Genomic DNA, 14,931 nt, shown 5'->3' with positions numbered 1-14,931 from the left:
AGCTGAGCCTGTTTTGGGATGCAGACCTGGTGTCCAATATGATCCTGATAACCTGGGCTTTGTGGCCAAAATGAATAATTTGAGCACAGAACAAGGACTGACTGGTAGAACTGGAGGCAGTCTGAGCTTTGGCCTGACGCATACGTGCTGATGAGCAGAAGGACTTGTGACTGCAGTGAAGATCAAGGAAGCAGTCAACATCAAGGTGGAGGCAGTGTGGCAGACAGCTGGCAGTCCTCTCTTTTTTTGAGACAGGGTCTCTGTGACCCAAGCTGGAGTGTAGTGGCACGATCACAGCTCCCTGCAGCCTTGACCTCCTGGGCTTAAGTGATCCTTTCACCTCAGACTCCTGAGTAGCTGGGACTATAGGCATGCGCCACCATACCCACCTAATTTTTTTCAACATTTTTTTGTAGAGACAAGAGTCTCACTGTGTTGCCAAGGCTGGTTTTAAAATCTTGGACTCAATCGATCTTTCTGCCTTGGCTTCCCAAAGTGTTGGGATTGCAGGTGTGAGTCATCACTCCCAGCCATGGCAGTTCTCTTGAAAGGGGCTGTGGAGTTAGCTGATGGCACAGTAATGGGAGGGGGTTGGGATTGTGTCTTACTGCCTGAGGAGTTACTAATCTCAACCCACGTTGGTGGAGGTTAAGTTCGCAGAACAAGATGGAAATAGGCCTGCTTTACTCTGGATGGTCAGGTGTACCATTTCACTGGTGCATTTGGCTCTGGGAACCACATTTTAGTTACAGCTGATGGTGAGAGGTAACAAGAACCTGGAGAAAGGTGAGGAAGAGGGGACAGGCAAGTGGTGAGATACAGGGGGAGGGATGTACTCCCTGTGACAGGAGTGCAGAACAAGGACTGACTGGTAGAACTGGAGGCAGTCTGAGCTTTGGCCTGACGCATACGCGCTGATGAGCAGACACGCCTTAGCATGGTAGGGGCCTGTCTGTGAAGGAGCAAGCTTTGCAGTGGCTGGGAGGCCATGTGTCAGTGAGGCTGGTGGATAAAATCCTTGAAGTCTGGGGATAGGGCAAAAGCCTGTTCCTGCAGCAAGGAGCTTGTATTGGCACCTTCTGTGTTACGGAGCCTGGTTCCTTGTCTTTGAGGTCCTTACAGCTGATGGTGCCAGCATGCCCAGAGGCAGGTGCTTGGCCCCTATTGAGGGAAGACTTCTTTAAGGAGGGAGTGTTCGATCTGGGCTCTGGAGGGTGAGCAGATTCCAGACATTAGAGGTGACAGGAACACAAGACTGGTCTTACCCACGTGCCTGAGGTATTAGAATGCCATGTTTTATCTCTGGTTAGGCGGCTTTAGGTAAGACACAGTATTTTCCTTCCAGCGGCTCATTTTATCAAGTTGCATTATAATCGATGTTTACAGGGAATTCTATGTACATCTGTATATGATGGGGTCAGAGATGGATCAGGTGCCATGTAGAGACTGGGAGGTGGGGTGGAAGGATGGCGGGAGGGAGGCTTGGTGAATTGGCATAGGAAGAGGGAGTCTGTGGTGTGTTCTGGAATCACTGAGGACCTGGCCTGGCTGGTCTGAGAGTGCATGTTGGTAATTCGTGGGGTGACAGTGACCTTTTGTGCCGTCGAGGGAGCTCCAGCCACACAGCAAGAGGTTTCTCCTCAGGGCCACCTCCAGACGTAGGGCTGTTCTTTGACACATCAGGTTTAGCTTTTCTTGAATTAACTTTATTTAATTACCATTTTTTGAGACGGAGTCTTGCTCTGTTGCCCAGGCCGGAGTACACTGTCATGATCTTGGCTCACTGCATACTTCGGCCTCTCAGGTTCAAGCGATTCTTGTGCCTCAGCCTCCCTAGTAGCTGGGAATACAGGCGCCTGCCAACATGCCCAGTTAATTTTTGTATTTTTAGTAGAGATGGGGTTTTGCCATGTTGGCCAGGCTGTACTTGAACCCCTGACCTCAGGTGATTCACCTGCCTTGGCCTCCCAAAGTCCTGGGATTGCAGGCGTGAGCCACCACGCCCAGCCTGAATTAACTTTAGTTCATTTTTTAAAATGTTTGCTTTGCTAAGTTTACATTTTCCCAGTTTATAATTTCTCCTTCCATCATGTCAGCCGAAAACCAAAATCTCTTAGAGATTGCTTGGTACAACTTCTGCCTTAGAGCTCCCGAGCTTGTCAGGGCTGGTTTTTAGGGAGCCCCAGAGCATAGACTGAGCCTTGCATGTTGCCCTGCAGAGCCTGGGCCTGGTGGACAGGAACAACGAGCCGCTTACGCACGCCATGTATAACCTGGCCTCCTTGCGTGAGCTGGGTGAGACCCAGCGCCGACCATGCACCATCCAGGTGCCCGAGCCCATCCTCCGCAAGATAGAGACCTTCCTGAACCATGTAAGAGGCCCCGTATCCCTCCCCACCCTTCCCCCTGTAGTCTACCTCCATTTCTCCAGATAGAAGGCCTCCACCTGTGACAGGCAGTAGTACCTCCCCATTCTCCTCACTGAGGATGGGGCCTGGGAGCCCCCCGGCCTGAGCAGCCCAGTTCTGACCACACGGATCCCAGGGCAGTCATGGACTAAATTAATCCTCTGCCCAGTGGGTTGGGCCATAACATCTGACCCAGGTGAATCCTGAGGAGTGGCTGGTTGTGTGTCACAGTGAGGAACTTCTTTTCATTGTTTTGCTTGCCTCCCTGTCCCCTAGTACCCCGTGGATAGTTCATGGATCGCCCCAGAACTCCGGTTGCAGAGTGATGACATCTTGCCCTTGGGCAAGGACTCAGGGCCTCTGAGTGACCCTATCACAGGCAAGCCCTATGTGCCCCTGTTGGAAGCCGAGGAGGTGCGTCTCAGCCAAAGCCTGCTAGAACTGTGGCGGCGGCGAGGGCCGGTCTGGCAGGAGGCCCCCCAACTCCCTGTGGACCCACATCGGGACACCATCCTCAATGCCATTGAGCAGCACCCGGTGGTGGTCATCTCTGGGGACACGGGCTGTGGGAAGACCACACGCATCCCGCAGCTGTTGCTGGAGCGCTATGTGACCGAGGGCCGCGGTGCCCGCTGCAACGTGATTATCACCCAACCTCGACGCATCTCTGCTGTGTCTGTGGCGCAGCGGGTTAGCCACGAACTGGGCCCCTCCCTGCGCCGGAACGTGGGCTTCCAGGTGCGATTGGAAAGTAAGCCCCCGGCCCGAGGCGGGGCCCTGCTCTTCTGCACTGTGGGTATCCTGCTGCGCAAGCTGCAGAGCAATCCCAGCCTGGAGGGCGTGAGCCACGTCATCGTGGACGAGGTGCACGAGCGGGACGTGAACACAGACTTCCTGCTGATCCTGCTCAAGGGCCTGCAGCGGCTCAACCCGGCCCTGCGGCTGGTGCTTATGAGTGCCACAGGGGACAATGAGCGCTTCTCCCGATACTTTGGTGGCTGCCCCGTCATCAAGGTGCCTGGCTTCATGTACCCAGTCAAGGAGCACTACCTGGAGGACATCCTGGCCAAGCTGGGCAAGCACCAGCACCTGCACCGGCACCGGCACCACGAGGTGAGGGACATCCCTATCCCACCCAGGGCTCCTGGCCTTTCCTCCATGGATGCCCCTCCTCCCCGGCCCTGGGGCTTGGTGGCCTGGGGCAAGTTACCCTCCCCAATCCTCGGTTTCCTTGATAGAAAACTGGGGACTAACCCTGCCTGCGTGGCACGCATGTCAGGACTGGAGTTGATGTCAAGCGGCTCCGTCTCACTGAGTCAGGTGGCTGTGTCCTTGGCACGACCCCTTACCCCGGGGCTGTGACTGTGGCCTCTCTTCCCCCACCCCAGTCTGAGGATGAATGCGCCCTTGATTTGGACCTCGTGACTGATCTGGTTCTGCACATTGATGCCCGTGGGGAACCAGGTGGGTGCCTTCTCATCTGCCCTGTGCCCGCCCCAGCTCCACTTGCAGTAGCAGCCCACTCATGCCCCAGGGCTCCTTTACAGGTGGGATCCTGTGCTTCCTGCCTGGGTGGCAGGAGATCAAAGGAGTGCAGCAGCGCCTCCAGGAGGCCCTGGGCATGCACGAGAGCAAGTACCTCATCCTGCCAGGTGAGAGCCTGGGTGGAGGGACCAGGAACCTTCAGAAACCGGCCTGGCCTTTGTCTGGGGACTGACCCAACTGGGACTCCAGGGGCCCTGGTTTCTGACCACGCTGTGGCATTTTTCACTGGGCAGTGTTTATCTGTGCCTGATTCATCAAACGGGGTCAGAATCCTTGCCCTGCCCGCATGCCCGGGGGAAGTTCTGGTGGAATGGTGGAAGCAGTGCCCATAACCAGTGTGTGTCTTGCCCACCAGTGCACTCCAACATCCCCATGATGGATCAGAAGGCCATATTCCAGCAGCCTCCAGTGGGGGTGCGCAAGATTGTCTTGGCCACCAATATTGCTGAGACTTCCATCACGATCAATGACATCGTGCACGTGGTAGACAGCGGGCTGCACAAGGAGGAACGCTATGACCTGAAGACCAAGGTGGCACCTACCTCCTGGGCCCAAGGGGAGGGAATCTAAGTTTTGAGGTGGTCCCCAGCCCAGCTCTACCTTAAACCTGCTTTTTGTGTCTCAAGAAGGCCATGCTTGTGGGGTCTCGGTGTCCCTGTCATGGGGGAGTGGTGAGGGTTATTCAGGGAGGGAGGAAGCGCTGAGGAAGTGGCATCTGTGTGCTACTTACCTGCCCCCTCCCCTAGGTGTCCTGCCTGGAGACAGTGTGGGTGTCAAGAGCCAATGTGATCCAGCGCCGGGGCCGGGCGGGCCGCTGCCAATCAGGCTTTGCCTACCACTTGTTCCCGAGAAGTCGGCTGGAGAAAATGGTTCCTTTCCAAGTGCCAGAGATCCTGCGCACGCCTCTTGAAAACCTGGTGCTGCAAGCGAAAATCCACATGCCCGAGAAGACGGTGTGGTGGGGCGGGGGCTGGCTGGGGGGGAGGGGGCAGGCTCATGGCAGGTGGGAGGCGGGCTCATGGCGGGCTCTGGCTCTGTTGGTTGTAGGCAGTGGAGTTCCTGTCCAAGGCTGTGGACAGTCCAAACATCAAAGCAGTGGACGAGGCTGTGATCCTGCTCCAGGAAATTGGTGTGTGGGGGCTGGGCTGGGCCGAGCTGGGCTGGGGAGTGGCCCTTGAGGGTGGCACTGACAGCTGAGCCGTTGCAGGGGTGCTGGACCAGCGGGAGTACCTGACCACTCTGGGGCAGCGCCTAGCCCACATCTCCACCGACCCCCGGCTGGCCAAGGCCATAGTGTTGGCTGCCATCTTCCGCTGCCTGCACCCGCTGCTGGTGGTGGTTTCCTGCCTCACCCGGGACCCCTTCAGCAGCAGCCTGCAGAACCGGGCAGAGGTGGACAAGGTCAGTCCCGGCCCCTTCCTGGAACCCTCCACCCACTGGTGTCTTGAGGGGGCGTTGTCTAGCCCCTGCCCATGACCGGGCTATCCTCTTCTCCCCTCCCAGGTGAAAGCATTGTTGAGCCACGACAGCGGCAGTGACCACCTGGCCTTTGTTCGGGCTGTTGCTGGCTGGGAGGAGGTACTGCGTTGGCAGGATCGCAGCTCCCGGGAGAATTACCTGGAGGAAAACCTGCTCTATGCACCCAGCCTGCGCTTCATCCATGGTCAGCCGGTCCCACACCTGCTCTCCTGACCCCCTCCCACCCCTCCCACCCACACTGAGCTCCTGTCACCCCTAGCCTGTGGCTAGGAGCTCTAGGTTCACTGCACATTCTGTCTCCCTAGGACTCATCAAGCAGTTCTCGGAGAACATTTATGAGGCTTTCCTGGTGGGGAAGCCCTCGGACTGCACCCTGGCCTCTGCGCAGTGCAATGAGTACAGTGAGGAGGAGGAGCTGGTGAAGGGTGTGCTGATGGCCGGCCTGTACCCCAACCTCATCCAGGTGCTGCCTCTGGGAGGGAGTGGAGTTCACCAGGTTCCAGCCTCCTTCCCTGTCTGCAGCTCCTTGCTCAGCCCCACCTATCTTTTCCTCCATCCCTGCAGGTGAGGCAGGGCAAGGTCACCCGGCAGGGGAAGTTCAAGCCCAACAGTGTCACATACAGGACCAAATCAGGCAACATCCTGCTACACAAGTCGACCATTAACAGGTAGGGGCATACAGGCCTGGGTGGGGCAGCTGGGATGGTCCAAAAAAGTGGCCTCACCAGCCCTGTGTTCCCTAGGGAGGCCACACGGTTACGGAGCCGATGGCTGACGTATTTCATGGCGGTCAAGTCCAATGGCAGCGTCTTCGTCCGGGACTCCTCTCAGGTGCACCCGCTAGCTGTGCTGCTCCTGACCGACGGGGATGTGCACATCCGTGGTGAGTGCCTGCGGGCCTCCTGCCCGCCCCGCGCTGCAGCTGCTCCTCTGGGGCCTGGCCTCATCACAGCTCCCCACCGTCTTTTCTGTTCCCTAAGATGATGGGCGCCGGGCCACCATCTCACTGAGCGATAGTGACCTGCTGCGGCTGGAGGGCGACTCACGCACGGTGCGGCTGCTGAGGGAGCTGCGGCGGGCGCTGGGCCGCATGGTGGAGCGGAGCCTGCGCAGCGAGCTGGCTGCACTTCCCCCCAGCGTGCAGGAGGAGCATGGGCAGCTGCTTGCGCTACTGGCAGAGCTGCTGCGAGGACCCTGTGGCAGCTTTGACGTGCGCAAGACAGCTGATGACTGAGCCCTCCTTCTGCTGGGGCTGTGTACAGAGTGCAAATGTTTATTTAAAATAAAGTTCTATTTATCCCTTGTGAGCCCTGCTGTCCACTAGTGGGTCCTCCCTCAGGGCCTCTGTAAACTGGGCCACGGTTCCCCAAACAGGAAGGAGGAAGGTAGAGAGGAGAGATGATGTTTATTGCTGTGGACAGGAGCTGGCTGTGGCCCGAAGTCTTAAGAAGGGGGTTAGATTGGACACGTCTTTGTAGCAATGTGTAAGGAAAAAAAAAGGGTGGGGGGGTTAGAACCTCCCTGCTTCGCCAAGAGCACGAAGCAGCTGTGCTGTTACCCAACTCGGTCCTCCGGCACAGCTGCTGCTCTGGGTACCCACCACAGGGAGCCTGTCAGAACTGACACTGTCCTTGTAGTTTTGGAAAGTAAGTGTCGAGTAGCTCTTTACCTGGCAGACGGGGGGAGAGTTCTGCAGGTGGCCCTTCCTTAGCTCTCCGGCTGTATGGCACAGTGGTTCTTTCCGTGGCCATATCCACAAGTTCACAACTGAGGGGCTGAATGCCAAGGTCATGGAGATCACGTGCACACTGCATTCCAGTCCCTTGGTGCAAGGGGGTGCGCTGAGGCAGGAGGATCAGGGAGGTAGACGCAAACCAAGACAAACAGAAGCGTGGAGCCTGTGTGGTGGGACATCAGGCAGCTTTATTTACTCTTAAAACTGTTACACAGAATCACAGACCGACACAGGTAATGGCTGAGCCATAAGCAAATTGGGAAGTACAGAAACATCCCACCCCAAACAGCCGTGGAGTACACATCACACAGGGCCTCTGCTCCCGGCCTTCTCAGGTGCTCTGGCGTGCGGGATCCTTGAGGGAGCTATGACCAGATGACCTCTCAGAACTCGTGACCAGTCCTGCAGCCCACCTAGAGAACACTCCACTTGGGCCACCTCCTTCCCTCTAACCCTTGGTCAAAGGAGTGAAAGGACTTGGAGCCTGTCATCAACCTCAGCATCCTCATGACCCCAGGACATATGCAGCAGAGGCAGCAGGTACTCTGGGCCTGTGCTGTCACCTCTGTGGTGTCTCCTGACCACCCGACCCTTACTGCTTCCTTTCCAGTTTCAGCACAGCAGGCCCTTCCTCCTCCTGAGAAAACACTGGTTCCCTCATGTTCAGGCACAGCGAAAGCGCTCTGCACATGGTCTCTGAGGAGGAAAGCCGGTTCCCTGGGCTCAGGCAGCACTTCCTCCATGAGACCCTGCAGTCTCCTGGTGTGTGCCTGGGGAGCTGGGGACGTGGTGTCAAACCTCCCCAGGGCACTGCTGCCTCGGAAACGGGGAGGACCTGTCAGGCCCTGCACATGGAGATCACATCGAAGCCTAAGTCAACACCCCTACCTTCTCCAGCTCCAAGGGACCCCAGAACCAGAGAAGGGCAGAGGTCAGGAAGGGGCCTGCGGAGGCCAAGTCTGGGGCATCCTCAGGGGGCAATCTGCATTGCAGCCAATGCCCCTCCAGAGAAGCCCTTGGAATCTCCCAGGCCATTTCACTACAAACTTATGTTTTAATCCTTTATTAGAAACCATGCAAACTTTGATACAAAAAAATACAAGTGCAATAAGAATCTTTGTGTCAATATAGTTCCCGGGATTTCTCCTCACTGCAGCCATCCCAAGGCCTAGCTGGGCCTGGCCTCTCCTCCCTCCCCTCTCCAGTCAGGGCATTAAGGGAAGCAGATGGCCTTAGTCTCATGCCTTTTTACATTTCCAGACCTGATTTCCCACTATCTGCATGAGGCTCCCCTGGACATGAGGGCTTGCGTGTCCTAGGTTGCGGGTGCCGGCCCGAAGGATTTCCATCTCCTGGGCCCTTTTCTGTTCTAGCCCTGGCTGTCCTAGGGCTGACCACGACCAGATCCAGGGAATGGGACAGAGATGCCAAAACCAGCCTCTTGGTTAGAAAAGAAAAGCAGCATACACACAAAATGGCAAAACGACCAACCAGTCACCGCTCTACGAGCCCCTCGTGTGCCTGACCCGGTCACCAGCCACAGCCTCTGCACTCCTCTTCCTGCCACGCCACCTCCAGGGCCCTAACTGCCCACATCCTCCGGTGGGGGCAGCATAAGGATCTCCTCGCCCTGTCCCTCTAACACTTACTGAGGACTTTCACGTAGACATGGCTTCAACCTGCAGAACTATTTTGCCAGTTTTTAGGTTATTAGGAAAAAAAAAAAAAAAGACGAAATGTGACAGCAGCTAGGTGGGTATGTTAAGCATGGGGACAGCACTGGCCCCTAACTTGGGGCAGGGCAGCAAGAAGGGCCTGATACCACCTGCAGGGGAGGGGGATGCCTTTGTGAGGCCAAAAGGAGAGGCAGTGGCTTAAGCCCCAGGGTCAGCGTCCTGTCACCACTTGGAATCCGCCTCCACTCTTCCCTCCAGGGAGGGAGGGCATGTTTCTTTTGGGTTTGGACCAAAAGAACCAAACAAAGATGAGGGCAGAATCTGGTTCTCCCCTTTTAGATTCCAACTTAGCCTCAGCCACTCCAATCCCCTCCCAACCTCTCCACGGAGCAGTGGCGCAGTGATGGGACAAGACCAAAGCAGGGAGCTGGGCCCAGCCAGGAGCGAGAGGTGTGGGCGGGGCTGCTGCTGCCCCAGGGCGCAAAGCAGGAGGGAAGGCGAGCCTAGCGGGCTGCCTGGCGCCTAAGCGCTCACTGATCTAGTGGACAGCCCGGGAAAGGGGGCCAAAGACCCGAGAGCCTGAGTTGGGGCCACCAGGGAAGTGTGGGGGGCGGGAGACAATGTCGGCCCCATGGTCGGTGCGGGCCCTGGCGTTTGCCCGGAACGTCAGCCTGTAGGTCTCAATCTGCAGTGACATGGGAGGAGGGAAGGGAGAGGGGAACGAGGGAGACAAGAGGGGAACAGGGGAGACGGAAGACGAGACCAGAATGTCATCATTAGATGCCTGGAAAATAAAAGGTTCCATCGTTAAAATTTAGGCCATACTCTAGTCAAAAAACAAAGGAGTTTCAATTTGCGGCCAGTGGCAGGGCCCCTGGCTGGCCCTTAGGCCGAGCCCAGCCACTTACTTGTCTCCTGGATCTGGCTGTCCAAGGTCTGGGCCTCCCTTTGGTCAACACCCCCTGACAGGGTGGGGTGGCCACTGAGGCCACTGGCTGAAGTGGGGGCGCCAGCTTCAGGTGCTGCCTCAGAGATGGCCGGCTCCTCCCCAGCAGGGGGGCCCGGACACAGAGGAGCCTCGCTGCCACCGCCCTCAGTCTACAATGAAACAGTGGGGGAGACAGTGCAGGGTCAGTTGGGGGGGGAGTGGGATGGGGTGATGGTGGTGGGTTTGACACACAGCCCCCACCCGCGCTACCCAGGCACCCACTGGCTCAAGATACAGTCACTGTGGAGAATCCCAGGCAGGTGCCCAGCCCCACCCCACCCCACCCCACCAAGGGGACTGACTCCTGAGGGTCAGGAGCAGCTGGGCTAGCAACACACTCTCAGAGCCTCCCTGTGGCACACAAGGCTCTAATGAAGCTTCTCTGAGGGCAGAGGTGCCAGGCCTCGGGCTGGTACCACATAAGTAGCCATGGTTACAGTGAGCAACAAGCTTGAAGGGCAGCCCCACAAGGGGTGCAGCCCACCCTCCTGGACCCTCTCTGCACCCAGGCCACCCCTGCACACAGAGTGGGGTCCTCAGAAGCTCCCGGGCAGCCCTGCCTGCCCATCTGTCTGGTCAGGAATGCAAGCGCTGAGGCCTCGTCTGTGCCAGGCACCATTCTGGGACCAAGAGACCAAGGGACCAAGGGAGGCAGAAAGAAGGTGTCCAGGGAGGTGTAACTGAGGGAGACTGTGGGGGCCCAGAGGGCTCCACAGGACATTTGGGGGATATGGAGCACTCAGTGTGAGGAAGGCAGAGAAGGGAGAATAGCTCTGAGAGGCCACTGTGGAGCTGGAAAGCCTGTGTCACCAAATGCCCAAGAAGTGACAAGGGAGAAGTGGTTTCTAATCAGCAAAGTGAGAAAAGTAGGCCTTGATTAAAAAATAATTCCAGAACTCATAAGGAAAGGGAGATAATATGAATAAGGAAAAGAGCACAAGACTTGGGGTCAGAAATATCCCCAGATGTGAATCCTGGTTCACATCTTGCTTGCTGTGTGGCCTTGAACAAGAATCTAAAGCCAAGTTAATGCCCCACTGAGATGGGCGTGAGACTGGCATCCTCACAAGGTGTAGGGGGCATGAGTTGAGAGCCTGCGGCAGCAAGGACCCTCCAAATGTTCCTAGAAGCTGATCAAGGCGTGAGTCAGAGCATCAGGAGAGGATGGGACCAGGGACAGCCTAGGCCAGGCGTCCCCAAACTTTTTACACACGGGGCCAGTTCACTGCCCCTCAGACCGTTGGAGGGCTGCCACATACTGTGCTCCTCTCACTGACCACCAACGAAAGAGATGCCCCTTCCTGAAGTGCGGCGGGGGGCCGGATAAATGGCCTCAGGGGGCCGCAGTTTGGGGACGCCTGGCCTAGGCAGTGGCTGGCACTGGGGAGCAGAGATGGAGGAAGGGAAGGCCCAGAGCAGCTGCTCTCGGCCCCTCTCTGCTGCATACCCGAACCCCAGTAGCTGCAGCCATCCTCATGCTCGGGGCCTGCAAGATGCCCCTCATGGGCCCCCTACCCGCTGATGACATGGAACAAAGGACAGACAGCATCTTGGCACACAAAAGGTCTCACAGTACTGTGGAAGGAGGAAGGGAGGAAAGAGAGGAAAGAGGGAAGGGAGAAGAGGCCCAGCCAGTCCCACGGATGGGAAGCTCTGCCACTTGAGCTCGGTCCCAGAGGCCTGCACAGGCGGGCCCTGCAGAGGCAGCCTGCTGTGGCTGGCAGCTGAGAATGTGCTGTCCTGCTCCAGGGGTGGAGCCTGACATGGGGTGGAACCAACATTCCCCTCTTGCTCAAGGCAGGCGGGGAGAACTGTGTGGTGCAGAACCTCTGTTCGCCTGGTGGTGGTCTGTGTCCCAGCCTGTGGCCTTCTAAAATGGCTGGATTAAAAGGGCTAAATTAGGAAGGCCATGGCTCTCAGGAGCAAGGTTCTGCCTCCAGCTGACAGGTGAGAGGAGGCTGGGCTGGGGCCTCTTCACTTCTCCTACCTCAGTCAGGATTGATGATGCACGATGTGAAAACAGTGGTGTAGGTGAAGACATGACTCCTGAAGAGACTGAGTGGCGGTGACAGGTGCCTACCTGGGAGGACCCTGACCCTAGCTGCACAGTCCCCACCCCTCCCCAGCTGTATTTCCCCAGTGACCCACTCGCTACCTTCACGGCACCTCCGGCAGGTAGGTGGCCCACATTATCGAGGGATCCCACCTTGGCCTGGGCCTTCTCCTTGAAGTTCAATTTCTGACTTTCAATCTTGACATCTCCTCCACCTGGAACCACAAAGGAACTGGTCACCTAGAGTGGCAGAGGAACATCCCTGCAGGCAAAACCAGGACTGGTAATATGCCCAATCTAGAAATGAGAAAAATGTGATCTGCTTCTGGGTGGCAAACGAAGAGGAACAGTGAACATGCTTGTCTAAAGAGGGCTTTTCTTATCAAAGTGAGGCTGAGACAATCTCTCCGTCCAGCCAGTGGGAATACCTCCAAGAGAAGGAACGCCAGCTCTACCACTACCCCATGCCACATCCTCCAGGCTGAAGCCTCTGCTTCTCTGCTCGGTGTGGTAACTCCCTCCTGCTAACTGGGCCATGCAGTGCTTCTCAGGTACAGCCTCACTGAATTCTCATGAATGCCCTGTCATCACAGCCACGCTCCTTGCTTCACAGCTGGTAAAACTGATGCTGCAAAAGAGAAGCGACTTGCCCAGAGTTACCACCAATCTTGTGATTGACAGAGATTTGTCTGAGCTCCCTAACTGTATCACACTGTAAAGAAAAGAAGGGGCCGGGCACAGTGGCTCAAGCCTGTAATCCCAGCACTTTGGGAGGCTGAGGCGGGTAGATCACGAGGTCAAGAGATCGAGACCATCCTGGTCAACATGGTGAAACCCCGTCTCTACTAAAAATACAAAAAAAAATAGCTGGGCATGGTGGCGCGTGCCTGTAATCCCAGCTACTCAGGAGGCTGAGGCAGGAGAATCGCCTGAACCCAGGAGGCGGAGGTTGCGGTGAGCTGAGATTGTGCCATCGCACTCCAGCCTGGGTAACAAGAGCGAAAATCCATCTCAAAAAAAAAAAAAAAAAAAAAAAAAAAGAAAAGAAGGAATGGTGAAAAGGAGAGAGTGGCCCTGCTGAGAAAGGAAAAACATGGACCAAGGCAGGCCCGGACCTAGTGCCCTCGGGCTGGGATGGGGAGGGAAGGTGGCCTGAACTCAAGCCCATGGTTCAGAGCCCACTGGCCAGAGTGTGGCCATGAGACCAAGGAGACGGGTGCGGGACACGTTGCCCTCCCTGAGGACCCAGCCCTTCCTGAGCCCAGCAGCGAGGCTCCCCTTGGGCATCTTCTCCTGTTCTTCTGTCTCCTCTCAGCTCACAGGGCAGACCTCTACCCCTGGACTCCTGGCTGAGGTCTCCGGTGTACCGCACTGGAGACCCAGCCCTGGCAGAAACTAGACCCTAAGTGACTCAGTGTCACCAGAGAAGGAAGTATCTCATAGGAGGAGATTTCTCAGATACAAGGGGAAAAAATGGTTAAGGACCAAACTGTTTTGATCTTTCTAAATAGAACACATTCCAAACTGGATCACACTCTTTTGCTGAGAGGAGAAGAGAGTTTTTTGTTTTTTTTTCCAGACAGAGTCTCACTCTGTTGCTCAGGCTGCAGTGCAGTGCCACAATCTTGGCTCACTGCAGTTTCCACCTCCCTGGTTCAAGCAATTCTCCTGCCTTAGCCTCCCAAGTAGCTGGGATTACAGGCATGCACCACCACACCTCGCTAATTTGTGTATTTTTAGTAGAGATGGGGTTTCACCATGTTGGCCATGCCGGTCTTGAATTCCTGACCTCAAGTGATCTGCCTGCCTTGGCTTCCCAAAGTGCTGGGATTACTGGTGTGAGCTGCTGTGCCCAGCCTGAGGGAAGGGAGTTCTGACTTTAATCAGCCTGTGGTGGCTAGTCTTCTGGGACACCAGGTCTGCTGGCCAGTATGCCTGCTGCTGCAGCAGTCCTTCCCTACCCACGAATCTGCTGTAGACCCAGGAACTAGGACACATGAGGCTGCCAGGGTACTACCCATGGCAAGACTCCAGGCTCTGCAGAGAGACTTCCACAGGCGCGCTGGGTCAGCCATGTTGCTAGAAGGAGGCTGCATTAGTGCAAGTGCAAGATCCATGTAGGGAACATTCCCGTGTGAGACCCCCAAAACGGTCCCCGACATCTGGCGACCACGAAGGTCGCCGACAGATCCACGTCTGTAGGCCAAGAAAACTTTGTTGAATGCCTCCCATTCTCCTGCCAGGGCTAGAGGCTGATGCTTCACTGCTTGGGAGTACCCTTTGCTCCTGAATCTGACCAGTGGGACCTGACCACTGTTCTCTACAGAGCTCCTTCAGCATTAATTCCTATAACGCTTGTTCAGAGCCAACCCAGGTTCTCAGCCCAGAGTGCACCTCTCTCCCAGGCCTAGCTCAATCGTACCACTCACACGGTAGGTACTCAAGAGAATGCTTGTGCAGATGGCAGTAGTAACAATTGCTCCTCGTCCACTGAGAGGTTAGCACCTGAACTCCCGCTCCCTGACAGAATGAGGACTGTGTTGTTCCCACTGCTGTGTCCTGGGTAGGTGTGTGTTGACGAGTCTTCATGGGATGCTAAAGGCACAAGGACGAAACCCTTGCCAGCCAGTGGGCTACCCAGCTGGCCCATGGCAGGACTACATACCCCAGGAGTCCCAGTGGGCAAGGGGGGGGGGCGCCACTCACCAGGCTTGTGCTTGATGTTAGCCTTAGACCCACACTTGGAGGAGACCTTAGAGATGTCCACTTTCTTGTTCTGAATCTGAACCTGAGGAGGACACAAAAGACTTCTTCAGAGAGAGGGTTTATTTTCAGAGCCAATTCCATGCTACCTTTTAAATCTCCATCTTCAGGGTTTCTCTCTCCCTCTATAAGCTGCTATCTCAGTCTGTTCAAAGACAGGGTCACCCGTCTAAGTACTTAAAACAGCCCTCAACCCACCCTGGCCCTGCTCTTTTTAGACAAAGTCTTGCTCTGTCGCCCAGGCTGGAGTACAGTGGTATGAGCTTGGCTCACTGCAACCTCTG

At 56.3% G+C, this 14,931-nt stretch overlaps 2 protein-coding genes across 32 annotated transcripts in view; one reads left to right on the top strand and one right to left on the bottom strand.

Annotated features, from left to right (window-relative positions):
* DHX30 (DExH-box helicase 30) overlaps positions 1–6,739 on the top strand; it is a 62,842-nt gene extending 56,103 nt beyond the window's left edge. For all 4 annotated transcript variants that reach the window (XM_039477555.2, XM_039477556.2, XM_074403943.1 and 1 more), the window contains 13 exons: positions 2,220–2,372; positions 2,685–3,521; positions 3,797–3,872; positions 3,956–4,060; positions 4,309–4,484; positions 4,700–4,906; positions 5,001–5,082; positions 5,161–5,354; positions 5,457–5,616; positions 5,738–5,895; positions 5,997–6,100; positions 6,176–6,315; positions 6,413–6,739. In XM_039477555.2, coding sequence (XP_039333489.1) covers positions 2,220–2,372; positions 2,685–3,521; positions 3,797–3,872; positions 3,956–4,060; positions 4,309–4,484; positions 4,700–4,906; positions 5,001–5,082; positions 5,161–5,354; positions 5,457–5,616; positions 5,738–5,895; positions 5,997–6,100; positions 6,176–6,315; positions 6,413–6,666 — 2,646 coding nt within the window. In that variant the 3' untranslated portion in view covers positions 6,667–6,739. The remainder of the gene's footprint in view (positions 1–2,219; positions 2,373–2,684; positions 3,522–3,796; positions 3,873–3,955; positions 4,061–4,308; positions 4,485–4,699; positions 4,907–5,000; positions 5,083–5,160; positions 5,355–5,456; positions 5,617–5,737; positions 5,896–5,996; positions 6,101–6,175; positions 6,316–6,412) is intronic.
* Positions 6,740–7,335: 596 nt separating this feature from the next.
* MAP4 (microtubule associated protein 4) overlaps positions 7,336–14,931 on the bottom strand; it is a 228,385-nt gene continuing 220,789 nt past the window's right edge. For 22 of the 28 annotated variants that reach the window (XM_039477523.2, XM_010337027.3, XM_074403929.1 and 19 more), the window contains 4 exons: positions 14,591–14,672; positions 11,987–12,099; positions 9,752–9,941; positions 9,438–9,627 (listed from right to left, as the gene is read on the bottom strand). In XM_039477523.2, the coding sequence (XP_039333457.1) occupies positions 9,620–9,627; positions 9,752–9,941; positions 11,987–12,099; positions 14,591–14,672 (393 nt within the window). In that variant the 3' untranslated portion in view covers positions 9,438–9,619. Of the gene's footprint in view, positions 9,628–9,751; positions 9,942–11,986; positions 12,100–14,590; positions 14,673–14,931 lie in introns of all 28 variants that reach the window. The other 6 variants (XM_039477527.2, XM_039477532.2, XM_039477537.2 and 3 more) reach the window with 2 other exon arrangements.

The sequence above is a fragment of the Saimiri boliviensis genome, chromosome 8 (genome assembly GCF_048565385.1).
Source record: "Saimiri boliviensis isolate mSaiBol1 chromosome 8, mSaiBol1.pri, whole genome shotgun sequence".
Lineage (NCBI taxonomy): Eukaryota > Metazoa > Chordata > Mammalia > Primates > Cebidae > Saimiri > Saimiri boliviensis.
Note: the sequence above shows the minus strand (reverse complement) of the source record. Positions and strands in the feature narration are given on the sequence as shown.